The sequence below is a fragment of the Pteropus medius genome, unplaced genomic scaffold, assembly GCF_902729225.1.
Source record: "Pteropus medius unplaced genomic scaffold, Ma_sr-lr_union100, whole genome shotgun sequence".
Taxonomy (NCBI): Eukaryota; Metazoa; Chordata; class Mammalia; order Chiroptera; family Pteropodidae; genus Pteropus; species Pteropus medius.
In genome coordinates this window covers 16,843,103-16,871,041 of record NW_024344378.1, presented here as the reverse complement: position 1 = coordinate 16,871,041, position 27,939 = coordinate 16,843,103, and the positions used below count along the sequence as shown (strand labels likewise).

The window sequence follows — 27,939 nt, the reverse complement described above, 5'->3', positions numbered from 1 at the left end:
CACAGCACAGCCTCAATGTTTCTACAGATAAACAATGCTTAGAAATCAGATAGTCAGTGGTGTGCTAGTAAATATTTATCTACTGGCTCTCTGGGAGCAAACAAATGAATAAATAAGCCCCGGTTAGCAGCATTTGCTGATTGCTGTAAATATTCCCACCATGGCCGATTTCAAGCTACCAACAGGACCTTAAGGAATTCAGAACCAGGAAGCGATGTGTAGTGGCTCAACATTACATGATGTTTCTAGTGTACAGAGACACAGATGTAAATAACCTCAAGAGCATAGACAATATAATATTATAGAATAACATTTTTATACAATAGATGTTATATATAAAAATGTGTAGTAAAATGAGGAATTTTTGTGTTTGGGTATTTATTAATTTTTCAATCTAATTTTAATTGAAATTTTATATACTTTAATTTTTAATAATGGTTGTGTTTACTAGCCATTAAATAGCTGGAGAAATTCCTGGAATTTTAGGTCAGTTCTCATGGGATGTTATAAGCAGGCACAACATCAAGTCCCTGTGAAGTCTCAGTTCGGGAGGTCTCCAACCTTTGCTCAGGAGGCATGGCAAAAGATTTGTCTGTCAGACATGTCCCTTTCTCCTTTTCTTTTAGTTGTATTTAAATATGGCCATATCAAAGTGGGTCTTGAGTTCCATCTTTCCATGTAGCAATTTGCAGTGACTTTAGGTCACACTCACTCCACAGTCATCTGTTGAGCACTTGAGATGCTGTCTGTGGTCCACACTGGCAAGTCAACTGTGGGCTGACAGGAACCCTGCAGAGACAGACTGAATGCAATGGTGTAATTTAGTGTGATCATTTTTAAATGTAATTGGAGTATCCGTTCACCCAGTAAATATTTATTCAATACCTTCAATGTCCTAGGTTTCATTCTAGACTCATCTTGTCAAACAAAACCAATAGAGGTCTCAGGTCATTCATAGCCTCAGTGTTTCCAACATGCTATGAACACAAAAAATTTTTCTAGAGAATCATGGATGATCTCATCTGGCCTAGATATTGAAAAAGAATATGTAGGAGGCTACCAAATACAGAAAAGGGTAGAGTGTTTCAAGCCCAGGGCATAACACATATGAAGACAAAGAGGGTTGAAAGGTTGACCTGAAATGTTCAGATGTGAGTTTGGTATGGAGGAAGATGGTGAGAAGTTTGGGTGGGGTCAAACTGGGAAGATAATTTATAAAATCTCACTAATCAGTTAGTACTTCTTTACGGTATTGCTTCACACTATTTTATACTGTGTTCTGTTTCATACTTTATTATTCTGTTCTTTTGTTGGATTTGAGGCATGTCGTATCCCTATCTTCAAAAGCCTGAAAACCCCTTGAGGTTGGGGGCCATGTACTTCTTGCACAGGACAGGGCACACATTGAGTGATAAAGAAATGTGGAATTAAACTTTTATTCCTATCTCCCTTTCATTACTATCCTAGTTACACACATAGGCAATTGGCCTCTAATTTCATTGGCCTTTCCTTAAATCTTGGCCCAAAGAATATGAGAGCAGAAAAAGAAAGGAGGGGTGGGTCTGGAGAGAATGATTTCCTTTGCTGTTCTATGTTTCAACAGTCAGTGGATCAGTATTCAAATGTCCAGGTTGTTCTGCACAGTCTGTGGGTTTCAGGAAATCCTTTAGATGCTTCACTTAGAAGCATGACTTCTCTTGCCAAGCGGAGCCACTCTCAGTGACCTCTGGTTGGTTCCAGAGCAAAAATATTTTGTTGCTCTTTTTCTACCCTTTCAATTACATATCTGGGAGTCTACGAAACTCCAAGAAGTAAGGAAACATCATTTAAATTTCAGATGGGGACTTCCTCTCCTACACTGGTTTGTACTTTCCCATTTTGCAATGGGGAGGAAAGGAGAAAGGAACCTGACTTTCTTTCTTCATTTTATTATGGCTAGGCATTTAGAAAAACATGGAGAAGAGACTACAGTTTAGAATTTGTTTTGTTTTGTTTGTTTAACAGGGGACCTGTGTTATATGTAATTGGGAAAAGTTCGAATGGCTATATGGGTATATGTGAATGGAAATGTATATATGTATTTGACAGAGAATTTGCAGGAAAAATGAAAATAAAATCTATGAGATCAGTTTTGAAATAACACGTGGAATCTTAACACAAAAACGAATTTCGACCTTTCAAATCATCATCTTCTTAGTTATTTCAGTAATTCCACTGTGGTCCAAAATATAATTTTAAACCTGTAGCATCCTTCGCACTCGCCCCGAGCCAGTGTTCCTGCCACATTATGTATATCCATACCTTTTTGAAACCTAGAATCTCCATTTGATAATCCACTATTTCTTCTATAGACTGGACTTCAAATGACTTGGGATTATTTCTGATCTTAAAATTAATTCTCAAAGTATAAATAGTTTCCCTCACTGGGAATATTTTAAAGAATGTGTTGTAGCTTTTTGGATTGCTATAGGGATGTGTTTCTGTTTGTGTGCGTCTCTGGGTATTTTAGCATTTGTGCAATTTCATTTTCTGGACAGTGACTATGGCTATGAGAGGCATGGAGAGAGCCAGTGTGTCCCTGCTTTCTGGTACAATCCAGCATCCCCATCAAAGGACTGCAGCCTTGGCCAAAGCTACCTTAACAGCACTGGGTAAGTACAACATTTGAAGGACCCCACTTACTTTTTTCCATTTTCCCTAAATTGGGATCAAAGGGAGCATCGCTATTGAAGTAGGATGGAGTGCAGATAGAGTTTGTTTATGGGGTGTCTGAGGATAGCTGAGGAATTATTTAGCTGATATTAGTCTCTTTGGGAACATCAGAAGAGATTTCTAGTCACCCAATTTCAATGCCTTTTGCCATTTGACAGAGCATAGCTATTGTTTTGGTCAGGCCTTCTCTTCTAGAAAGAGATACCACCTTATTTCTTGGGCCCCCGAGGAAAATAAATTAACATAAGTGATATGCAGATATTAAAATGCTCTCTAATGATAGATTAATTGAAGCTCTCATAGACTAATGCCAAAAACTTAAAATGAAAATTCAAAAGTTTCATCCTAAGAACTCCTAGAATAAGGTCAAAGCACACTTTCTATAACTGTCAAATTATTTGTGATTCTCTCATTGTTCACTTATTAAATTCTCACTTGGATGCTTGAAAAAATTTCTTTGAGATTTGTTGTCTCTCTCTTTCCTTGGCCACTTCCATGGCCTGGAACAGGTTTGAAAAGTGGCTGACAGGTCTGACACAGCATTTTTTCAAATTTTAATGGGCTATAATTCTCCTGGGGATCTTGTTAAAATGCAGCTTCTGATTTAGGAGACCTGGGTGGGATTGAGATTTTTCTTTTCTAAGAAGCTTCCACATGGGGTTGACATTGCTGGTACCAGGACTAATCTGTGAGTATCCAGAGACTAAGTTGTCCTGGACTCCAGTGTCACCTCTTCTAACGGACCTTCTGCCATCTCATCACACAAGTTATTCCTCATCTCAGTGCTTGTACTTAACCTGGCTGTAAAATAATGATAGTTTTACCCAACTGATGTTTATAGAGGGGAAAAAAAGAAAAAAACACGATGGAAGAGATATTTTGAGTGGACTGAGCTGCTGTGAAAAACAAAATTTTTTTTCAGCCAAATATTTATTTCTAAGTCCGATCTGGGGCTTAAGCATTTTTGATGTCATTTTACTGTAGGTGTCTGGTTTAGGGATTTAAATTATTCAAGCTATAGATCCAGAAGCATGAACAGAAAGAGATGTGATATCAGAGAATAAAGTGTGATGAAGTTTGATGAAGGGGAATATAATAAGAAGAAGTGATCAGCTAGACTACTAAATTTCCAGTCACAGCATACCTTGGGCATAATTGGAAGAGAATTTCATTAGGATATCTCATATGATCATTTGACATGTGTAAGTAAACCCAGTATTACACAGCTTCGATAGCCAACCAAATAGCCAAATAGCCAACCAAATCAAGCAGGGAGATGAAAGGGAAAGACTATTCATTTTTTTTTTTTTTCAAAGCATTAACTACAAATGTCTACACATACTTCTAGGTTGCTTAAATGTTGCATTAGCCTATGCATCATAAGTAATTATGAATCATAAGTAAAAACTAAATATCTTGTGAATGACTGAAGGCCATCAAGACAGTATAAATTGATTACAAAAGTTTGATTATGTAGACCAGTGCTGATCAAAAGAGCCCACATGTGTAATTTAAAATTTTTAAATTTTCTAGTAGCCTTATAAAGGTAAAGAAAATGTGAAATTAATTTTAATAATGTATTTTATTTAACCCAATATGTCATTGCATGCCATTTCAACATGTAACGCTAACCACATTTTAGGTGCTCAGTAGCCACAGGTGGAAAGTGGCTGGCATATTCAACAACACAGTTCTCGACCCATCAGGATCTTAGCTGGCAATTAAAATTGATGTACATTTATAAGAAGATATATTGTAAGTCTATCTGAGACAATAACTACATGTGTTTGCTCATCATCCTCCTGGATGGAGAGTACACCTGGTGGTTCAGCCGTGTTGTAGGGGCCGGGGGAAGGAGAAATGTTGGGTATAGTGGAGGGCCAATATCACACATAAAGAATTTAGTTTCATCTGCTTTCAGGGCCACCAGAAGAAAGCAATGTAGATGGATTGGTAAATTACACCTCATATACACAGTAAAGGAAGACACGATGTGATGATGATGTTGATGATGATGATGATGATAATGGTGGTGCATTTATTTTATGTGATTTTACCAGAATGTTGATTTTATGCACCTTACAGATAGTGCTATGCCTGGACATAATGCCTATCATGCGGGTCAGGGCTGTGGGCAAGCTCTTGGTTTGATTTTCTGTGCGGGGGTCGGTGGTCAGGGGAGAAGACATGGCATCACTGTGCACAAAGATGCCCTTGTCCTAGGAGGTCAAAGAACTCTCTGGGAGGTTTTCCTTCCTAAGGCAATTAGGCCTCACCTGGGTTGAATAGTAGTTTCAAACTTGTGCTTCTAATCTGGCACTTATGTTGAATGGGAAATGAGATATTAACAGAGAGAGAAAATATGCCATAAAATATCCCAGTGGCTCCAGAGTCAGGGCTGTTAGGTATTAAGATATGGAATGATGTCCTGGGCTTGAAGAGAAGACAGGTAGCGGCTTCCTGATTAATCAGAGTTAGAAGTTTCGTCTTCCAGTGGCTTTCTGGTACAGAGAAAGCTGGAGGTGGCCTTGGGAACTAGAAACAAGCCTCTGTCTCAGAGCGAAGCCTCTGCTTTACTTGCTTCCCTAGTCCAGTGGGTCTGCCTCCTCCTGTCTTGTGTGTGAGTCAGATATGGATTTTTCTTGGCCAATTTAGACACTGATCCGATCCGTGGCATGCCAGGTAGGATCAATAATAATGTTTAAAGACCTTCTCTTCCTGAGATGAAGGGATGGATGTTCCTGAGCATTTGTTTAGCTTCCTAAATGTCTGTCTTCTTTGAGTCTCAGTTTTTAGGAGCAGCTGTGAGAAATATCTGTCTTGCTTTTGCTCCCTTGCATTCTCTTTCTAACATACACATGTATATACACACAAAACACGAAACACACCACTAACAACTGTCAATCCTCCTTAGGTATCGGCGGATTGTGTCCAACAACTGCACAGACGGACTGAGGGAGAAGTACACCGCCAAGGCCCAGATGTGCCCTGGAAAGGCCCCTCGGGGCCTCCACGTGGTGACGACCGATGGACGCCTGGTGGCAGAACAGGGGCACAATGCGACCTTTATCATTCTCATGGAGGAGGTAGGTGCTGGCCAGGTCTGTGAGAGCAAACTCACAAGCAGGCCATTTCTTGTTCTCTGAGATGGGAAAAAATATATATATCATGTATTGTAGTCCCTGCACCGAAGTCAATGTTGAAAAGCTGAGACTTCTGGGAGAAGATAGGAGAGAAGGAGGGCTTGGGGTGTTTGGAGACCTTCTTCCCTTCATCTCGCGATACCGACTCAGGCTGCAGTCGCGCCCGCTTGTCTCTGGGCAGAACAGATCTGGATGTATTCTTTGAGGTTCCCCTTTAGGCTCTGCTTTGTTGACGGAATGTTTATCACCATAAGACCATATACTATAAACTTTGCCAGAAGAAAGAAATTCAGATTTATCTGTTGCTTTCAGAAGCCTCTTTTGCTTTATTCTAACCCTCAACCCTACTGATTAAAAAGCCCAAAAGCTTGCAAAGGGTCTTGAAATTATAAGTGTGAGGGTGGGGGAAGATTATTGAAATCCTTTCGACTTACCTTTATGAAGACTATTGCTTTTCCACCAGCTAACTGCTCCATTAGTTCACTTTTTAGTGTCTTCTACAATCTAGGCAGTAAAATCGGACTGTGTTCATTTAAAACAGGATAGAAATGGCTCTGCTGTACGCTTCTTACTCCCTATATGAGCTGTTTTATCTCTTCCCAAACCAGGGAGGTTTTCAGTCACTCCTTGCTGAGGTTGTGGGGCAAGAAGGCTAGCCTGATTTACAAAGCCCTCCAAATTTATATGCAAATTATTCTGTGCTCTTATGATCTTGGAAAGAAACCAAAGCAGGTCAGGAGATTTTTTTCCCAAGTGTGAATACTTTAGAAACTTTTAAAGCCAGACCTACACTGGACAGGATGATGAAGCTTCCTTATCCTGGGCTGACAGATTCTTCAGCCCTCACCTACACTAGGCACTTGAATTAAAAAACTCTAAGATTCAGAGAAGGTCATTATCACATTTCCACTAGGGAGTTTCCAGGACCAGTGATATAAAAATCTTCTCTTGAATGGATATGAAGAGCCACGATCTTATCCATTTGAATTGCCTCCAGTTCATTTCCACTTTAATTTATATTCATAAACTCAAAGGTAATTGACATTGTATGTGGGGCAAGGGAGCACCTATCGATATTTCACTCACATCTAGGTCGCCACAGGGGAAGAGACTGAAAGCGAGACTATGATCAATGCACATTCACTGGGCAGGATTGGCTCCTAATTCCAAAATGAAGTGTTTCTCTTTTTCCTTCATCAACCGTCTTTGTATATAAACAGAGATCCAACTCTTCTTCTTCATCTCATATCTTCGTTTTGTGGTCAAGTTCAATTGCATTTATCCAAAATGTTGGTCCAGTAGAGTGGGGTGGGGGGAGAACAAAGAAAGGTGGGGTTCAGCACTGGCCTTTAAGAAGCTAAGCATTAGAAGGCAGCCTTTGGCCTTCTAAGAGGCAGAGATATCTGTGAGCTGGGAGGGTCAGAAGAGGCTTCAAGGAAGAGGGGATTATTAGGTATATTAAGGAAGTCCGAGGTCAACAGAGCACAGATGTAATCTTGGCTGGTATGCAGACTTCACTTGTTGAATGGGAATAATTATCCTACCCCAGAGTTATTTTGAAGATGGTATTATATATGTTAAATGATTAGCGTAATGTTTGGAACATAATCATAAACACTAAAAAAAAGAACAATTATAATTATATTATTATAATAGTTGAGGACATTAGTATTGAAACCAGACTTCCTGGGTTCAAAACTTGGCTCTTATACTACTGGCTGTATGACTTTGTCTAATTACTTTATTTTTGTCCCTATTTGTAAAATGGTGACAGTAATATCTTCTCCATTATAGAGTTGCAAGGAAATTAAATGCTGGTAACCTAAAGGAAACTATAAGTGTTAGCTGTTGCTATTATTGCTTTTGTTGTTATTATGACACAGGAGAGGAATGATTAAACCATGCCTGAGGGGCCAGAGAAGCCCTTGGCTCTCCCACTTCAGAGATTCATAGAGCCTCTGCTTTACCCGCTAGCCAATGTCACACCAACTCAGGCTGTCTGAGCTTGGGCATACAGGGACAGTAGGTCCATAGGGCCAGCCCCTATAGTGTCCAGTGGATATCAGATAGGAGTCTGATGATTGTGTTGAGGGAGTTTCAGCCCCCTGGGATAGACTTTAGGTCCTTGGAGGGTGATGCTGAAGACGCAGAAGGACGCGTCAGATAGCGGTCAGACTGGACCATATAAATGGCCCCAGGCCAACTGCTGTTCCCTCTGGCAGGGTGATCTTCAGAGGACGAACATCCAGCTTGACTTTGGTGACGGTATTGCGGTGTCCTATGCTAACTTCAGCCCCATCGAGGACGGCATCAAGCACGTGTACAAGAGTGCGGGGATCTTCCAGGTGACAGCCTATGCAGAGAATAACCTGGGCTCAGACACAGCTGTCCTCTTCCTGCATGTGGTTTGTAAGTAGTATGAGCCATCCCTTTTCTTACTTTCTTCCCAGTTGACAACTCTATCTGTCCAGACTTCCTGGGACTCAGAGCTGAGACTGGATTTGGTGTGACTACTGCCCTAAATGATCACTCAAACTAAAAAAATTGAGACATGTGCTCATTTTTTTCAGAGGTCCCTAACACTGATGTAGATTGACTATTTTGAATGTTTGGATAACATGTTACCAATTGGCCCCTCCATTTCAGCTGTGTTCTGTGCTGATGTGTGTGCATGCAGATACACATTGAGGTGAAAGTCCCTTTTGGTTTTCTCTGTTGGAAGAGCCAAAGAATGATTGAAAAAACACACTTTTAGAGTTTTTTAAATGTAGAACCGAACATACTAAAGATCTTAATTCTTACATCTAAGGGTGCTACAATTTCATTCCTGTTGCAAACATTCTAAGAACTCTCTAAAATGTTTTGCTGTCCTCGGATGTATTTCATTGCTATTAGCTATTGATTGGCATAAACCAAAACAACAGCTGAAGTTCTGAATATTTTGTTTGCACAGGATACATTTTATGTATTTGCTATCTTGGGACTTGACTCACACAAAAAAATAAAACTTGAATATTATGATTTTAGAATGTTGGGTCAAGGAAATGTTGTTATGAGGCTGGTATTGGTTTCCTAAGCCTCTATCAGTGACACTCATGGTTCTAAGGACTTTCATGGTTCTCATGTTATACTCAACAGTGTTTTCTGGAGGGATGAGGGGAATATGCTACATATGGTGACAATGATATGTTTTATAAGAGTCTAAGTGAATACAAGGATTATCTTTCCTATTAACAACTCAGTGATGATATAAACTCTACTGTATAAACAACCCACATTTAAGAGGTCCCTGGCAAACAATAGCTAATCTCCTAGCATTCCAGTCACAATAGTAGCACGAGAACCAGCAATGATAGGGGAAGTGCATGGGACAAACTTGGATTATAGAGCAGTCATATCTCTAAAGATGGAAGGCTACGTGGCCATAAGATATATTATTTCATCTCTCAATCTTCTCAATTTAAAATTTTAAAGTGGCTTAATTCTAACTGGAACTTTGCCTCACAGAGCTCTTATAACAATAGATAGGAAACAAACAAAACACCGAATCATTCACTAATTTATTCATCAAATATTTGTTGAGTTCTTACTGTACAGAAGGCACTGTGCTAGGCACTGAGAAGGCAGCGATACAGATGTGGCCCTGCCCTCGCAGAGTTTACATTCTAGTGGGGAATGTAAAGAAATGGGCCGCCAATGGCCTATGTGGTGATAGCCAACTATAATCATTCTATGCCGGAAGCCGCCGGTCAGAAACCCAAATGTGTGGTGTGCAGAGTGTTCGTGAGCCCAGCATTCAGAGCCAGGGAGACCTGCATTTGAATTCTTATCATATGCCTTTGCTAAATGTCTCATATCAGTCAACTTTCTTAGTCTTTACAAAACTCTGACTCCTCATCTTTCATACTTTGATTATAGGGAGGCTGTAAGGATCAGTTTGGATTATGTGTGTCTGTCAGGGACTCCCATGATGACCCCCAGTTCTGGTGACCTACTAGGACTCACAGGGTTCAGCCTCTCATTTGTACTCACGACTATGATTTATTTACGGTGAAAGGAGACAAAACGAGGTCATCAAAGGGAAGAGGCCCATGGATGAAGTCTAGAGGAAAGCGGACACAAGCTTCTCAGAGTTCTGTCCCCATGGTGTGCACAGGACATGCTTATTCCTCCAGCAATGAGTCGTAGGAACATGTGTGAAGGGCCGTCTTGTTGGAAACTCCGTGCCCACAGTTTTTATTGGGTTCTAAACAAGTAGACATCCTCTGCCTAATATAGCAAATGTCTAGACTCCCAGAGGGAGGCAGGTGTTCAGAATAAACCATTTTGTTGGCAAAAAAATAAAACAAAATAAAATAAAAACAAAACAGTGCAGACTGAATGAACCACTCTTTAATTGTTGACTAGAAACACTCCCAGAGCCAAGTTCACAGATGCTAGTCAAGGGCCAATCTTGCACACAGATCTTTCAAAAGATGGCAATTTCAGGTCTATGTTAACATTTTCCTGCATATTCTGCAAATAGCACTTAGCACCCAGTTTGGCACATGGCAGATGTGACCTTCTGTAGGAATCAGAGTTGACCATTGAGCAGCACAGGAGTTGAGGTGCCAGCCCACTGCACAGTCAAAAATCCCTGTATAACTGGACTCTCTAAAAACTGAACTCCTAATAGCCTACTGTTGACTAGAAGCCTTACTGATAATATAAATAGTTGATTAACACATATTTTGTATATTATATGTATTATATACTGTATTCTTACAATAAAAAGTAAGAGAAAATAAAATGTTATCAAGAGAATCATAAGGAAGAGAAAATACATTTACAATACTCCGCATATTTATTGAAAAAGATCTACGTGTCAGTGGACCCACACAGTTCAAACCCATGTTGTTCAGGGTCAAGTGTACTAAGTATTTCCTATTAACACTCTGCCTGACACTTCTGCTGCATTTGAAAATGAAGACGAAGAAACACTTACTTTTTTCTATTCCAAGGAACTTCCCCATCCATGTTTCTAGTTCTGACGACAGTGGGCCTTGAGTGCAGGGTGCTAAGACTGATGTGTCTTAGTGGCAAAAAGCACAGCAGCAACGAACAGGTTTATCCTGTGGGTTATGCCTATGAAGGAGGAAATGTTCCTTGAATCTTTTATCGTGCTCATAATTCCCTCCAAATCAATCATGGCTGCATTTACCAGACAGTTATTATAGCGGAAACTGTGCTTGGCCTCACCTTGGGCCATTAGCTAACAAAAGTAGTTGTTAGCGATCCATAATAACCAATCTCGCACAGATTATTAGATTTTTTATCAAAAAGAGCACTATTTGACAGTGAGGATTTTAGGATTTTGCCATGTTCTCTTTTGAGTCCTTTTAGCTCTCTTCTCCCCGATCCATGGTCTATCTCTAGGTTGAAGCCTGAAGCTTCTGGCTGAGGCTATTTGCCTTAAAAAGCTACTACATATTGTTGTCCCTTAAGATTATATTTACCTGGAGACCTAGTCTTGAAGTTGGAATAAATGTGATCATGTTTGATGATGTTCCAATTCATGGAAGCCCCGTCCCTTCTGAGTTTGCATGAGTTTAGAGAGAAGGAGATCTCCTTTTATCTTCTTGTCCATCAAAGTACCTGGTAATGTAAGTTGTAAATTCATGCTGAGAAGAATTGGCAGGAACTCCGGCCTTAGTGGCCCCATCTGCTCACTGTGGAAAAGCCCAGGGTTTCTATGAGCTGGCCAGGAAAATGGGCTTCAGGACATTCTCCCATGAGAACAGAAACATTGACTCTGAAGGTAAAAGGGACCCCTGTCCCAGCAGAGAAAGCATGAGGGCTCTGCATCTGGGCCTGGAGAAAGACTCGGAGGCGTTAATGTAAAGAACAAATTTCTCATCTCCTTCCCTGGACCTGTGCCGGCCAGGGCCTCCTCCCCACTGTCTCATGCTCTTCCCCATCAATCAGTAAAACACAAACAATAAATGGAGATAAATCAGATTAACTCCTAAAAATGAGTCCGTAAAGCAGTGAAAGTAGCAGTGTATTCTCAAAATTTGTATTCTTTTTTTTTTTTTTACTCTCACCGGTGATGGTGATTGAGTCCATAAAAGCATAAAATAGCCAGTGTTTTCCAAACTTTGTATTTTTTTTTTTTTTTACTTTCATCAATGATGGGACCATATAAAAATAACTGAACAGACTTCCTTATTGAAAATAATTAAGCTCTAGCCAATTTATTTTCTGGAAGCAATCTTGAGGTGCCATATGTCTGCAGTTGGGTCAGAGAGCTGTAGTCAGAGAGTATTTTCAGGCCGTAGATACACAGGTTCTTAAGACTCATCGACTGTTCAGAAAAGTACAACCTGGACAGTGGCAAGCAGGCCTGGTTTGTGTTCTCACCCAAACATCAGTCTGTGTCCAAACAACTTCTCCCTCGATATAAATTTCCCTACAACATAGACTATGCCCTGTGAGAACCAGAAGAATGACTACTGTCCTTAGGGGGAAGATTGCCAGTGACACACAGAAGCGGTGATGTTATCGGGTGATGGTGGTGGGGGTAGGAATAGTGCCAACCCGTAACTAAGTGTATGGTGCTTTTAACAGCCACACTTCACTTTCATGTTCTTATTTCTATTAGAAAGGCAAGGTAAGTGTTGTCCCTTATTCTTAGGACAGAGTAAGTCTGTTCAGGGTCGAGGCTCTGTAAAATGGAAGAAAAAATCATGTAGCTCATTTAAATCAAAGCAGAAACAAGAAGCAGCCATCTATTTTCATTTCGTTTCTTCAGTTTAAACTGAGCTGTCTTCAAAATGACCAAGGATGTAAAGCAAAGGCTGGATGTCCCACCTATGAGAACTCAAGACCCCCCAGACTAAAGAGATATCCTTGCTGCAGTGTGACCTTTAGTCATTTTCACTCATCAAACTATCACGGGGAAACCCGGAAAATGTGCTCTTAGTGTGAACAGATAATTAGAAAATTTTAATTGGATTCGATTAAGTAGGAATGATATAAGGAAAGGAAAGGAGGAGGAAGGAAGGAAAAGAGAGAAAATGTAAAAGAATGGAGGAAAAGAAGAAAGAGGCAGGAAGGAAGGATTAAAAGAAAGAGAGAAAATCCCAGAGAGTTAAAGATAACATGTCTACCCCACAGACGCAACCCTGACATATTAATATTTTCCATTAGCATTTTCATCTTCTCATTTTATTTTGGAAATTAATTAAGTTAAAATCTTTACTCGCTATAGAGTGTGTTCCTATATATTCTCTTGCTACTTTAGAATATGATGCTGTTTATATCAGTTTTCTGAAGAAAAAAAAAGGAATATTTGCTTACCTTTTTACAAACAGCTTTTTTATTATTTGGGAATCTGGCATTTGTTTCTCAGTGGAGAGAGATGCACTTTTCCTTTTTTATAAAACAGCCTTGCCAGCTCCTGAATGGCACCCACTGAGTATTGCCGTGACAGGCACAATGGCCGGTGGTTGAAGAGGATGGAACCAATTAACAACTGAGGATAATGGAAGAGCTTTCCATACAATGCATTGACCCCAAGTCACTATGCAGGCTAGTTGTCAGAAATGAAAGAGACTGCTATTTATTCTTCTATTTATTGGCTAAGTGTCTAGAAAACTAGCTTTGCCCTTGAATCAGAGTTTCATATGCATTTGTGGTTTGGCTCACCAGATGTGAATTAAGTTTAAATGTCACTCAAACAATCTGAAGCCCGATTTGATTTCCCTATTAACATGCTACTTCATTTCAAGTACACACACGCGCACACACACCTCAGCATTGGTGAGTTTATAATCCTTGTTTTATTATAGGTGAAGGTAATAGGGGTTAAGATTAAGAATATGGGGGTGTGATAAAGTTTGATTGTTTATTCCAGAAATTTAAACACTGACATTGTTTTCCTTGGTTCTGTAGGTCCTGTGGAGCATGTTCATCTCCGAGTTCCATTTGTCGCTATAAGAAATAAGGAGGTCAACATCAGTGCAGTCGTGTGGCCCAGTCAGCTGGGGACCCTTACCTATTTCTGGTGGTTCGGCAATAGCACAAAGGTCTGGCCCTTTCTGCTTGTTGCCTTATTAGATCTGTACTGAATGCTCTTAGGCTCCAGCCTGTGTTGATGTTGGGGACACCGGGGGTGTAGGCAAGAGGATATACTTAATGAAGCTATGACTCCACATAATTGAATACAACATACCTCTCTGCACCGCGTTCATTTTTATAATAAATATTCAAATAGTCCTAAGGAAGAAAGAGTACTTTGAGAAACGACACAAATCTGGTTGTTCTTGCTCCTATGATCAATATTTTTAAAACTTCCTTTGCAACATCTGTTTTAATCCTGGCCTTTCCACTCCTTAGCTAAATAATATGCAGAAAGTCACTTAGTATCTCTGAAATTAAATAATCCCATCTGCAAAATGTGAATTGATATATAAATGTAAGCTGTGAAAATCAAATGGGACAATGCATGTAAAGAATACCTTCTGAGACCTACTAGGTGTTCTACGAAGGCCAGAGTTCATTCAGGCATGACACTGATTTTGTCAAGTCTCAAAGAAAGGAACAAAAGGGGCAAACTCTGGACTTGGCAGATAGTCCCTGCTCCCAGCCCATAGTGATGGTGACACATGTGTCAAGAATGACCATACTTGTATAATAGAAACTGAACGCAGTTAAGCTGAGGGGCCCCGAATTTGGGGGCTTAATGTTCTTCTCTGTTCCTGTTTTTGTCTTTGCATTTTCCTTGGTCATTCTTGATGTGATTGGTATTGCTCATCTTAGAGAGACCTTTAATTTTTTAAATAATTTAAGAAGGCTATCTGTCAGACTTGGAAATGCCGAATACCTAAATATGTGGTAATAAATATTCAGTTACTGGTATAGCACTTGCTTTAAAACATGAACGGAACAATGCTGGTTTTGTTTGCTTATTTCAAGATGACAAAAGAGAATTTCAGGCCCTGCACGATAAGAGTGAGAGATCCTTCATCGCCGCTCTTTTTCAGGGAGATGGCATGGTGTGATGGAGAGAATATGGGCCTAGGGGTCAGGGAGGCACGAGTTAGGTTTCCAGCACTGTTACATGCTGGCTGTGTGAGCTCAATCAAGACATTTGACCTAAAATTGAATTCACTCAACTGCAGACCGAAAAGAATATATCATCTTGATTATTGTGAAAACTAAGTAAGATAATATGCATTTTCCCGGCACGTACTAGGTACTCGCAAAAATGGATACTTTTTATTTTATCCTAAAAACTGGGAGTTAGGATGGATTGATAAAAGGTAAACTAGGTTCATGGACCCTTTTCTGTTTGCATCATCCATGCTATAAACTTTCAGATCCATTTCTTGGCATAGGCTACTGATGCTTGTGCTTTTCTGGGATTATTACTCATCATGGCAATGGATAGGGAGGTTATTAATAAGATCCCCATTTGGTATATTAAAGAAATGAAGCTCCCTGTGTGAGGTGAGCACCTCAGGGTCAAACAGCTGGTTAATTGTGGAGTCAGACCTGAAACCCCGGTCTCCTAAGTTCTACTTGTCATGTACCACCCTCCAGCCCCAGGATGCTTTGGCTGCATCACTCTTGTCACCTCCATGTTACAGATCCTCAAATTATGCTTTAAAAGCCAACAGGCATACATGGTGAAGGAAAAAGAGAAACTCATTTGTGGGGAGAAAGTGAGAAAGAGAAGGATTTTAAGTCCATTTCTCCTCTGACGATGTGAGATTTTGGCTGTTAGTGCTCACTTACCCATGACCTTTACTGAGACTCTATTGTGTGCAAGGCGAAGGTAGCTTTTGGCCATTATCGACACAGTGACTTCCTCAGCATCCAGCAAGGAACCGAAGGCACAGTGTTTCTCTACAGCACCATTCTTCTTTTATTTATTTGAGTGCTGATCCTAAGACCTGAAATATCAGATAGTGTCTAATAAATATTTGGTAAATAAACTGAAAAGCGGATACAGGGATTGGGTTGTCTAGCTTTTATTTCTCTGGCGATTACCTGTATTAGCTTGAACAAATCACCTGATTTGAGTTTCAGTGTTCTTTTTTCTAAGTGAGGATACTAATATCTAATCTATGAACATCAAGTTATTATTTGAAATCTCTATCTAGCTATCTAATCTATATTATGTCATATTATGAGAGGGACACTTTAAAATTACAGAATAGCATATAGTTTTATTTCTTTAATTGATAGTGACCTGAGATATTCCTTTGGTTAGGAATTTTTCATCTATAAACTTGAGCATAAAGTACTACACAAACACCCAGGTCTCAAAGGTCTTACTAGTTGATTTTATTCTCAAAGAACCAAGAGAATGCTAATACGTGAGAGCCGTTAGAATAAAGAGGTTTTGAAATAAGACAAACCTGGGTCGAGGTCGAGACTCAAATTCTTGGCTGTGTGCCTTCAGTCAAATAATCTAATTTCTCTGGGCCTCAGTTTTGTTAATTGCAACATCATAATAATAGCAGGAATAACTATAATATTGCTTTGAGGGTTAAGCAAAGAAAGATATGTAAAGCTCTTAGAAACACATATCAGTGACAAATCTGACTTAGTTCCATGGCATTTCCTCTCACCTCCAAGAGTGGTTGCTTGGTCCATTTGAAAGAAATACATTTTCAGTGCTTTTTCCCAGCACCAGGCTATAAATACATCGAAGTGGCCACAGCACCCAATACTGGCTAAGTGAGGACCATGTTTGACTGGCAAATGAATTGGTCTCTTTTGGTGTCAACGTTCTCTGATTTTAGAGTTATTTGGTTCCCTTCGATTAGGAAACTGATCTGTAAAAGGAGCTGATACTAATTTTGCACATTGATTCCTAGTACTGCTTTGTACAAGTCTCTTCATACACATTATTTTATTTCATCATCAGAACATCACTGATAAAGGAGAAATCCCATTTTAAAGAGAAAACAGGCTAATAACCTTGGAAGGTAGTATTTTGTGGATGTGTGTGCCTGTACGTGTGTGTGTGCATGCGTGTATGTGTGTTGTGACTAGGTGAATTAGATAGGTTTACCTAAGCTGTTGAATTAAATCAATCTCTCAGTAAGAATCAATTAATATCTCCCTTAAATATCCAGCCCTCTGCTTGGCCTCCTTAGACATAAAAGAGCCCACACAACATTACTCCTACCTTCAAGGAAATTACATTCCACATAGAAGGCAAGATGAACGCACGTGCAATGATTGGTATGTAAGTGTGATGTGTAAGTAAGTGGAAGAAAGCAAGCACCCCTGAAATCCAAATATAGGTTCATATACCTACAAACCTGTCAGCAGAAGATGTGAATTGCATCAGTAGCTCCATGGATCTTTTTCAAGAGCCTCTATTTTGTGCTAGATGTTGTGAGGAATACAAAGCAGTATAAATTCCAATTGTTGCCTTCAAGATATACAATCTATTTGGGAATATGAAGATAACATCCAAGAATAAATACTATAAGGTAATAGATACTATAAGGTACTACGCTAAGGAATGTAATCTTACTGACCCAGGCCAGCAGCCTAGAGGATGATGGATGAAAACATGATTAGACATGGAATGAGTCCTGTATGAAGCTGGTCCTAGGCCGACATCGAATGAACAGTAGAATTGAGGCAGACAGGCGGGAGAGGGATTTGTGTGTAAATGTAAGGCTTTGGATATGGTTGTGTTCAGACAAACCAGGGGTTTCATGTAAGTGGAAACTAGAGGAAAAAATGAAAGATGGGGAGGATAGATGACAGGTGGCTTTGAATGACATAAATAGATGTTTTTTATTTTATCAGAGAAACTCAGATTTAGGATAGAATGATTGACAATAGAACCAGATTCATGGACAGCGATACTTTAGACACTGAGATACTTGTCCTGAGCTTTTGGATTGTGTGTGTGTGTGTGTGTGTGTGTGGACTTTTTTTCCTGAGGGGACTGGAATTCACCTTGTCCCAGAAGATTTGATCTCCTCTCCATCTGGCTGCTTCCCTAGGAGCAAGTTTTCACGTTAATCACAGTCATGGATTATTTTGCTTTATTTCTTTCTGTTCTTTGCATGCATTTTAGAGCTTTTACGTAGTTCTAATCATAGTTTATCCAAATTATATATTCTGCCTTTTCTACTTTATATGATAAGCACATTTCACACATTACTATGTAATCTGCTGAAGGTTTTAAGTAAGGCAAGCATATTGATTGTACAGTCTGTCTAATTTGGAATGGCAGTTTTCATCAAGTTATATTAAATTGTGCAGCTTTGCTAATATTCGATATTACCTTGACTTACTGTATCTGGCAACTGGTGAAGGCTGGACCCGAAGATTTCCCTAAAGTTCCCTGTTCCATTGGTCAAGTGAAAATCTCACAACTACATTGCCACTCAGAGCTTTGCCAATTTCTTTCTAAGCTCAATGGATTATCCGTGACCTGTCATACATGAGGGATTCTCTGTGGGAAATGTTGTAATCCACAGCCGAGGCAGGGCAGGAGTAGTATTCTAAGAAGCCTCGCCGTGGGCTGGCCCTGCAGCTCGGACAAAACACAGAGACAGAGAAGTCAATTGAGTGCCTGTTGGATTTGTGGGGTTCCGAAAGGCCAGTTAGCTGGAATTAACAGAAGTCTGGCTTAATAAATGTGTCTGTTTGTCTAATAGATTTCGTAAATGAACCTTCAAATGCTTGATGTAATTTAGCATTGTGCACTAGATATCGGTGGCTAACAAAGAACTCAAGGATTTTGTTAAGTTTTCCAGCTTTGCAAGGAAGTCACGTGATATCCACCATGATGCCATAACAGCTGATGAGAAATAAAAAGCGATTTGTAAAACAAAATTAGCTTCTGCCATTTTCCCAGCACAGAAGCCTATGGCCTGACACCCAGAGACCAAGTGACAACATTCAGTACAGTTTGGTTGTTGTGGCTCAGAGCCCTGACTGACTGGTAGAATGGCACACTCCTTCCTACCTCGGGTGGAATTGCCTTTCCTGCCACCCTGCATCTTTGCCTGGCCCCTGAATCTCCTAGGGAAGCAGCCAGATGGAGAGGAGATCAAATCTGCTGGGACAAGGCGAATTCCAGTCCCCTCAGAAAGGGATATCATTGCCCAGCATGGCACCAGCACCTGAGTCTTTGTTAAACCAGAAGAGTGTGCAGAGAAAAGAGAGGGAACCGCACAGACCAGAGAGCTGAGGAAGATGATGTGCAAGTAGTGAAGGTTCCCTGAAGAACTAACAATTAAGGGAGAAAAACATCCTGGTAGCGAGAGGTAGGGAGGGATGAAAGATAGCTGAGGGCAGTCACCAAAATGGAAGGGCAATGTCATAAAGTCATGCTCAGAGAGAGTAATTCATGGAATCAAGAAAAATGAAAACACACAGATTATTATTTTTTTGTTTTGTTTCTTTTCCAGAATTTATTCTTAAAAATACTAAACATACACTAATTTTACAGTGAACATCCTTATACCCACTACCTAATAGTGGATATAAGCCTACCGTTAAGATTTACTATGCTTGTTTTATCACATGTCTATCTATCTGTCCATCTTTCTATCCATCCATCGATCAATATTAATTTTTCGTTCCATTTCAAAGTAAATTTCAGACATTTATATATACATTGTCCTAAATACTCTGGCTTGCAAATTCTTAACAAAAATTCAATATTTGTTTATACTTCCCCCTCTATGAGGATATAAAATGAATCAATAATAAAATGCGTGAATATGAAGTGTGCACTTCCTGAGTTCTGACAAAAGCATATACCTGTACCGCAAACTTCTATCAAGATATGTAGTATTATTATTGTTCCCGAAAGTTCTCTCATGCCCCGTCTCAGTCAATTCCCACCCCAATCCCCACAACCAACCATTATTTTTCTCATCATAGATTCGATTTGCCTATTTTAGAACTTCATATAAATGCAGTCATACCATGTGAATTCTTTTATGTAAGGCTTCTTTCACTTCTTATGGTTTAGGGATGCATATATACTGTTGTGTATGTCAGTATTTGTTCTTTTATGTTCATTGTATGAATATACTATGATGTTTTAATTCATTTTTCTATCGATGAATTCTCCTAGGCTCTTTTCAGTTTGGGGCTGTTATAAACATATTGCTATGAATATTTTGTTTGTCTGTTTGTGGACATATATTTTCTTTTATCTTGACTAAATTTCTAGGACTGAGATTGCTAAGACATAAAATGTAAAATGACACAACTACTTCAGGAATAATTATTGCAATTTCTTGTAAAACTAAACTTTTTCTAAGGTAATGAAGCAGTTGAAGGTTTCCTGAAAGATAAGACCTAATGGGTTGACCAGTAGGAACCAGAAAGTATGCCTAAAGCTAGTCATCCTTCCTATGTATTGAGCTGAATGAGTCCTCACAGCTCCTGTAGCCCAAACTCTTCATTTAATAGATAAAACACTAAGACCCAGAATGGGAACAAACTTTGCTCAAGATCATTCATTAAAATAGTAACAGAGCCAGAGTTTCAAGTCTCTGTTTTCATCCTAGAGGTGGCAACATGTGGCACACACGTTATTTTTTCCCTTGTTTGATGAGCATAGCCAACATTGCTATGCTGAGACCAACTTGACTTTAGATTCCTATTCAACACAAGGCACTAAACAGCCACTATTGGTGTTGGAGTGCATCACAGTGCCTACTTGTACATCATTTGTCATTTAATTAATAAGACACATCCTTGTATGTATCACCACAGAGCCATAAGTATGGGGAAGAATGCTTGAATTCTGGGGTTTATCCTTAGTTAAGGAAAAGAGTCTATCTCTTTCCATATCCAACCTCTTTCATTTAGCAAACAAAGAAGAAGGGGTGTCAGAAGCTTAGAGCAGTATCTCTAATCCTGCCAAATTCCAGCCATTGGCCTGGTCATAAAATAGAGCTATAGAATTTTAAAGCAGAAGAAATCAAATTATTACTTCAAAGGCCTAGGTGAAAATTCTGAGCTAGAAAAGAAGCCAAGTCTCGCAGCAAGGATGCTGTCTGAAGACTGCATCTCTGAGCTTTTGCAAGGTTCTGTCCTACACTCCCAGGCCATGTTCGGTTAAGGTACATAGGATTGTTGTGTGATCACAGGCCAGCAATCACCCTCTAAAAGGGCAGCTCTCTGCATTCCCAACTGGCTACACTATCACCCTCTGTCCCATTGTTGCCTCTGACACAGAGAGGAAAAGGAGTCTGCTCATCTGGGCTTGTGATATCTCTTTATGTGCTGCCTTAGAGAAGCCTGCTACTATTATGTCCTACCTTTCAAACACCAGGGAGCTTGAAAGGGCACGGTCCTCAAGCTGACCACTGAATAGTGACTCTTCGGTCTTGGGATCTTCATTTTCTTCTCTCCAATAAGCACCTGATTTTTATCAAGATCCTCTTTCTCAAGGGGAAAAAATGATTATCTTTCTCTTTTATCCTTAGTGAGTGCCTATCTGTTATGATAAGGAAAATCAAACAGAGAAAGAAAAAGAAAGAAAAAATGATCATAGAAATGTATGTTTATATGTTTTCCAACCTATTAATAATGTTAGAAATGGCTTGCAAGCACAGATATAATAAAGGAAAAAACCAATAATATGGTCTTGCATCCAACTTACATATATATTCTGCTGTATGTAAGACAGTTGTGCCAAGGATGGGGATACAGAAGTAAATAAATTGCACTCACTTCTCTGAATGGTCTTATAGTCCAGTGCAACACAGGATGAAAATTCAAGTGATGCAGAATATTAGAGAAGGGAAATGATCTCCTATTTCCAGAGGCAACAGAAATAGGTTTCAAAAGTAGCTTCTACTTTGCCCCAGGAAAAGGAAGAGAATGACAAGCAAAATCCAGGATATCTAGTCTTATCTTCATCTTATAGGATTAACATTTTACAGTGTATTTCGAGTGTATTAATACTCTTCCTGGATACTGGATATAATCACAATTTTGGGAAGTGGTGTAATTATCTTTTTTCTTTTTCAAGTTAGGATCCCTTGGTGATATGCAAATGTTATGCAGATTGATGACAGTCTGGGATTTGTGGGAAAAGAGGAAATCTCGTATCCCACAGAGGATTAAATTGGTCTTTCCACTCTCTTTTAGCCCCTCATCACCTTGGACAGCAGCATTTCCTTCACATTCCTTGCAGAGGGAACCAATACCATCACAGTTCAGGTGGCCGCTGGGAATGCCCTTATCCAGGACACGAAAGATATCGCAGTTCATGGTAAGCTCTAAAAAATGTCCTGTGATACTTCCTCCTGCCTGTCCAATCCCCTCTACCCACCTTAGTGACAATTGCTGACTGCTTTGGAAATTCCCCAGGCCATGGGAAAATTATGTAGGTCCACAAAAGGTATCCACACCTTCCTACCTTGTTCCTGAGCAGAGACTGGGCTTATAAGAGAAGCAGGGCACAGGCAGGCATTAGTTGTCTTCTGCGATGTATCTGTATCACAACCTGATGGTCTCATTAGACAGAAACTTATCATAAGTTGAAGTAATGCTAAGCTGGAAACAGAAGCATCTAGATCTTAGGTCCTGATTAGGTACCAACAACACACATGCAGCAGCACCCATTCGTTATGAGAATTGGGACCAATGATTTTAAAAGCTGGAAGAGTCACGGTCCCTGCCTTGAAAGAACTCATAGTGCAGGTACTGAGATGAGCCACACATAACCTATGTGTTTTCTTGGTTAGTGGAGCTTCTAACATCCTGAAGAATCATTCTCAGTTATTAAATTTATTTTAAATGAAATTTGTGCTTTTACCACCATCTGACACAACCTCCCCCAAGCCCCTAGAAACAGCCGCTGTACTGAGGGTTTTCTTGAAAGTTGCACTAAGGTCCTCTGACTCAGATCACATCTCTTCAGCCCTCCCCCTACCCCAGGTGAATGCCTTTGCTACATCTCTGCAAACTTGATGCTCAGACTCTCTCATAGAACACCTAGAAGATGTTTTTTTTTAATTAAACATTTTTTATTGAAGTATAAATTTAATACAGAAAAGTACACATCATAAATGTTTTAGCTTCATGAATTACCACAAAGTGAACAAAGCCGTGTACCCACCAAGCAGGTCCAGAAATTGAACATTACCCTCACCCTAGATACAGACAGTTGCTAGCAGGGCAGATAAAGGAACTGAGGGAGGGACAAAGGCTCCATTCTCATTAAACCTAACTTATTAGTGCTTTATCACTGGCTCCTCATGGTACCACCTACAGTAGCAAACGTCTCCTTTTTCTGGAGTTTCATACTTATATTTTATCTCAGGCAATATTCTTTTACAAGAAGAAGGGCTTAAGATCTTAGGCACTAACAAAAATGGTAGGAGCACAAATCTACTTCTGGTCATCAAATCCCACTTTCTTTCAGAAGCCAAAGAACAGGCTGTGAAGAAGGAATTACAGCTGAGGCTACACAAAAGTGTGGATCCTTTCCCTAAAGCACAGTGGTTGTAGAGTCCCCCTTGCCTCTCACACCCTCTCTCAGCCTCACTCACACACTCTCTCCTCCCGCAGAATACTTCCAGTCCCAGCTCTTATCATTCTCCCCTAATCTGGATTACCACAACCCCGACATTCCCGAGTGGAGGCAAGATATTGGCAATGTCATCAAGCGCGCTCTGGTGAAAGTAAGTTGATTTCATCTTTGCTTAAATCTTTATGAATCAAGGACCAGATGGTGTTCTCCAGATTATATTTTCATGGCTTAAAACCATCATTCTACAGTTGGATAAGGATTATTTCTCTGTAAAAAGAGAGAGAAGAAAAAGCGGAAGGGGTGAAGGAAGGATGAGGAGTTGGTGGTGGGGGGAGAAAGAGAGAAAGAGCGAGAGAGAGAGAGAGAGAGAGAGAGAGAAGAGAGAGAGAGAGAGGGAGGGAGAGAGAGAGAGAGAGGCAAGCCAGTGTTAGAGAATGGAGATTGTCCTCATCCTTATCCTAAATTTTTCTAAGACAGGAACTTGACCCCTTTAACGAATGATGAGGACCACTCATTGAGCTTATACTAATATCATTCACTAGCTGGATGTTTGCCTACCAAAAGGGTTTTCTTAACCAGACACTCAGACTCCAAGACTACCATTGGCCATACGTGACAATCAAGGCTCCTATAGGCCAGGAAATGGAGCATGTCAGCAAACTCTATAGAGTTAAGCCAAGGTCATATTAGCCTTAAAGAATATTTTAAAGAATTTGTTAATCCTTTGCTCAGAGCTGGGAACTAGAGTGTAATGATGAATAAACATTGTATCAGTCAATTCTAAAAGGTGACTTGTTCTATGATAGAAGCATGGTTAGCATTTCAAAAGAACATGGAGAGAACTGTGAGTGACTCTATCCACGAAAGTGAAGGCGTAGCACATATATGTGACTATTAGACTATTAGAATGGTCTTCAGAGAAGATACTTGAACTCTGTTTTAGGGGACAAACAGTGGTTAGCAGATGAAGGATCATGTCTTTCAAGTAGAATGAACAGCATGTGCAAAGCCACGTACTACTGAAAGAAAACAGCGTATTTGGGAAATGGCAGAGTGTAGCCGATCTTTAGATTTTAAGAGCAAATATGGCTAATGTTGAGCTTGGGTGGTTAGGTCGTTTGTGAAACGTCTGAGAAACTAAAAGAGGTTTCCTCTTTTAAGTTGCCTCTTATAGGCAGTGGGAAGTGTGAGATGTGTTTGTTTTTATTTTAGTAAAAAAAACCTGACAATAGCTTTATATTTCAGATACCCATGCTGTTGGCAATACAGAGTATGGGCTGCTGAGGTGGAAAACGAACAGAGTGGGGGGAGAGATTTCACAAAAAATAACCAGCTAAAACATGACTACAGTTAGCTAGAGATAAAGGATCCTGGAATAGAAACATTCAAAGGCTACTCAGGAAGTTGAAGAGTATAAGTGATGACTAATAAAATGTAGTGTGGGTGAGAGGGAGGGAGAAGCTTTCTAATTACAAGCGTGGGTAAGAGGCGGACTTGTTATTATCAAGGTGTGGACTATGAAGGAGACACATACCAGGGGGACAGTAATGGTTTAATCTTTTATGTGAGTTTGAAGTGCGTGAGAAATGAGTGGGTGAAGATAATCAGGAGAATTGAAAGTATGGATTTGAAGATCAAGAAAAGATTCCTGCTCGAGGTAGAGATATGGGAGCTGAGGCTGTGGAGGTCCTGAGACCTCCCTCCCCCACACACATCCTGGGGAGAGAAAGGAGGCAGGACAAACATGAATGTCTATGCTTCCCGAGGCAAAGGAGAAAGATCCAGGGACAGATATTGAGAGAGAGCTGACAGAAAGAAAGAAGTAAAAGAGGATGGTATAAGAGCATTTCTGTGGGAAGTTGTCTAAATGAACTTCACTTCGAATCTTTTTACAAACAAATTGTTCATAGGAAGGGATGAAAAAGAAGCTTCTCTTGGAAGCCTTGGACTGTGAAACATCCAAAATTGTATCGTATTCTACACGATTGCATTTATTGAAAACATGTGGGCTTTTTAATTAATAACTTGGTAATTATAATAATAATCCTAATAAATAATAATAATCAACCATGCCAATTGATGCCTGGGTCTTAAATCTCATGAAGACAAATCACTCACATGTCTTTGGTAGAGATTTAGCGACTCTAGACACAGAGTTCCAAGGACCCTCCAAGGTCCCTAACTGACAGGTGTTCCTTGGGACAAAGAGTCGCACCAGTCACAGCACTCCCAGGCTCACCCAGTTCACTCCCTTGGGTAATTTTCTGCATGTTGCCCTTCAGCCTGGTCTCTGGAGACTTGCTCCCCGTGGCTGGTTAGGATAAGGCCATCTTGCCCCACGCTCCTGGACACCAAGTCTTCCAGCTACTCAGGAACATGCCTCCCAGCAGGATACTAAAGCATCTGGTGAAGCCGCCTCTGGTTCCAAGGAGATGCCTCTCTGCTTGGTGGACCTTTCAGGCTCTAACTGCTGCCTGTTCCTTCTCCGCAAGTTGACACTCACTCCTTATTATCACATCTCCGAGATTAACTCCAACCTCTAAGCCTAGTTCAAAATAAGAATCAGAGTTGAGCAAATGAGAAACAACAAGCCCCTCCCCTTCTATTCAACTCAGAACTATTTATTGAGTCTCTACTCCATCGGGCATTTTTCAAAAGAGTGAGGTTGCCACAAAGACCCCTGGGAATGCCTGGGCAAACATACAATAAGAACCTATCAGAGAAAAGACTGTACCAGATGGATGTACTCTTCCGTCACAGTGGACATGATCTAAGTCCCCAAAGGCGGTATTCTGGAAGGGCTTGGGGTGAGAGGCTGATGTGGAGGAGGCCACTGAAGGCAGAGAGAGTCAGGGGAGGAGGTGGGTATTCCTGACAAATCAAAAACTTCTTGGAGGAGGGAGATAATTTTGGCCAGATCGAAAACTACATTATCATATTTGAATTGGCAGAAGAGATATTGTTCTGGAGACACACAGGAAAGAACAGAGATGCTCTTTATAGAGGGAAACTCAGAGTTTTGTTTTCCTCAGGAATTTGCCTTCAAACAAAAGCTGACTTTTAAGTTTTTAATCAAAAAGCAATACAGTCCTTTTACTAAACACTCAAGAATAGAAAAATGAACTTACCATCTCAGCATTTAACATAATTGTTAGTGTTTTGTTTTGCTTTTTTACTTCTACACATTTTTATTTTTGTAGAGTTGTAACCAAAGAAGTGTAAGGAAATAGATCAGAATGCAGCTATCATAAGCGCATTTTCATTGTGGCTCACTGTACTAATTATCTTAATGGTAATTAATATCTTAATTAACATTCTATCAGATTGATGATATCGTTATTCACTTAATGTTTCTAAATATTTGTGTTTTTCCCATGTATTTGCTATTATAAATAAAGTTACAAGTATTTCTTCCTGAATATGCCTTTTTCTTATATTTTGGATCATTTGTTTGGGACAAACACTCCAAGTTACAGTTACTAAAAGAAGGGTTTGAATATTTTTATGGCCTTAAAGTGAGTCTTTGGAAAAACAAATTGGCAATATGTATCAATTTTTAGTGCTGTCATCAGCAAATGAAGGGACCTCTTAATTGAAGCCTCACCAATACCAGCTACTTTAAGTTAATAAAAAATCCTGCTTTAGTCAGTGAAAACAAGTGCTGCTTTGCTTTCTTTAATTTTCATTTTCTCATGTTTGTTTATAACTCCTTATTCCTCATTTGTGGCCAGTCTGTTCATGTTTTACCCAGAAGCTCTCTCCCTCCAAGAAAATACGGGAGGAGTTTTTGCAAATGTTCCCAGCAAACAATAATTTGAAAATCATTTGTTATAGTATTTTAGTTTCGGTAAAAATGTATGTAAAAGCAGAGGACATAGTGAAACTGGTAATTCTTTACCTAGCAATTCAAGGGGACAGCAGAAAGAAAGCCTGGATATATATTGGAAACTGTGCTTAAAATGCTGCATTTATAAAATGTGTAAAAGCCTTATACCTGTGTATACTCTGCTCCTTGTTGTTGACGAAGGGAAGCCTGGCTCCTCTAGGACCTCACTCTTCAGTCTAAACATCTTTGCAGGTAACCAGTGTCCCGGAAGACCAGATTCTGGTTGCTGTGTTCCCAGGCCTCCCAACTTCAGCAGAGCTTTTTATCCTCCCCCCGAAGAATTTGACGGAAAGGCGGAAAGGCAATGAAGGGGACCTGGAACAAGTAAGTGAAAGAAAACTTGGCTAGAAGATTTGCCTGCCCCTTACATGCTAAGGGGACCTGAAGTTAATTTCAGCCAAAAAGGGAGAGACATGCTTTCTCCCGTGGGGCCATCATCAGCCTGTCACTATTTGTCCAGCACCCAGGCTTTGAAGAGCAATCAGCTTTACTCAGAATAACACAAATGCATAGACGAGCATGAGGCCACACAGGAAGGAAAAGCGCCCCTGGCATCTTTCATTCCAACTGCTGGCATTCCTGCAACTTGCTCAGTTCTTCCACCCAATGACTGATCCCCGGGGAGAGAGATGGAGTGCCTCATCCTGCTTTGACTAAGGAAGTAGCATTTCCAAACA

General features: G+C 40.0%; 1 protein-coding gene across 1 annotated transcript in view; it reads left to right on the top strand.

Annotated features, from left to right (window-relative positions):
- SORCS3 (sortilin related VPS10 domain containing receptor 3) overlaps positions 1 to 27,939 on the top strand; it is a 520,917-nt gene that overhangs the window by 482,364 nt on the left and 10,614 nt on the right. Inside the window, exons 17-23 of the mRNA XM_039871263.1 lie at positions 2,538 to 2,651; positions 5,627 to 5,798; positions 8,078 to 8,264; positions 13,788 to 13,921; positions 21,990 to 22,113; positions 23,415 to 23,527; positions 27,455 to 27,586. Of these exons, the coding sequence (XP_039727197.1) occupies positions 2,538 to 2,651; positions 5,627 to 5,798; positions 8,078 to 8,264; positions 13,788 to 13,921; positions 21,990 to 22,113; positions 23,415 to 23,527; positions 27,455 to 27,586 (976 nt within the window). The remainder of the gene's footprint in view (positions 1 to 2,537; positions 2,652 to 5,626; positions 5,799 to 8,077; positions 8,265 to 13,787; positions 13,922 to 21,989; positions 22,114 to 23,414; positions 23,528 to 27,454; positions 27,587 to 27,939) is intronic.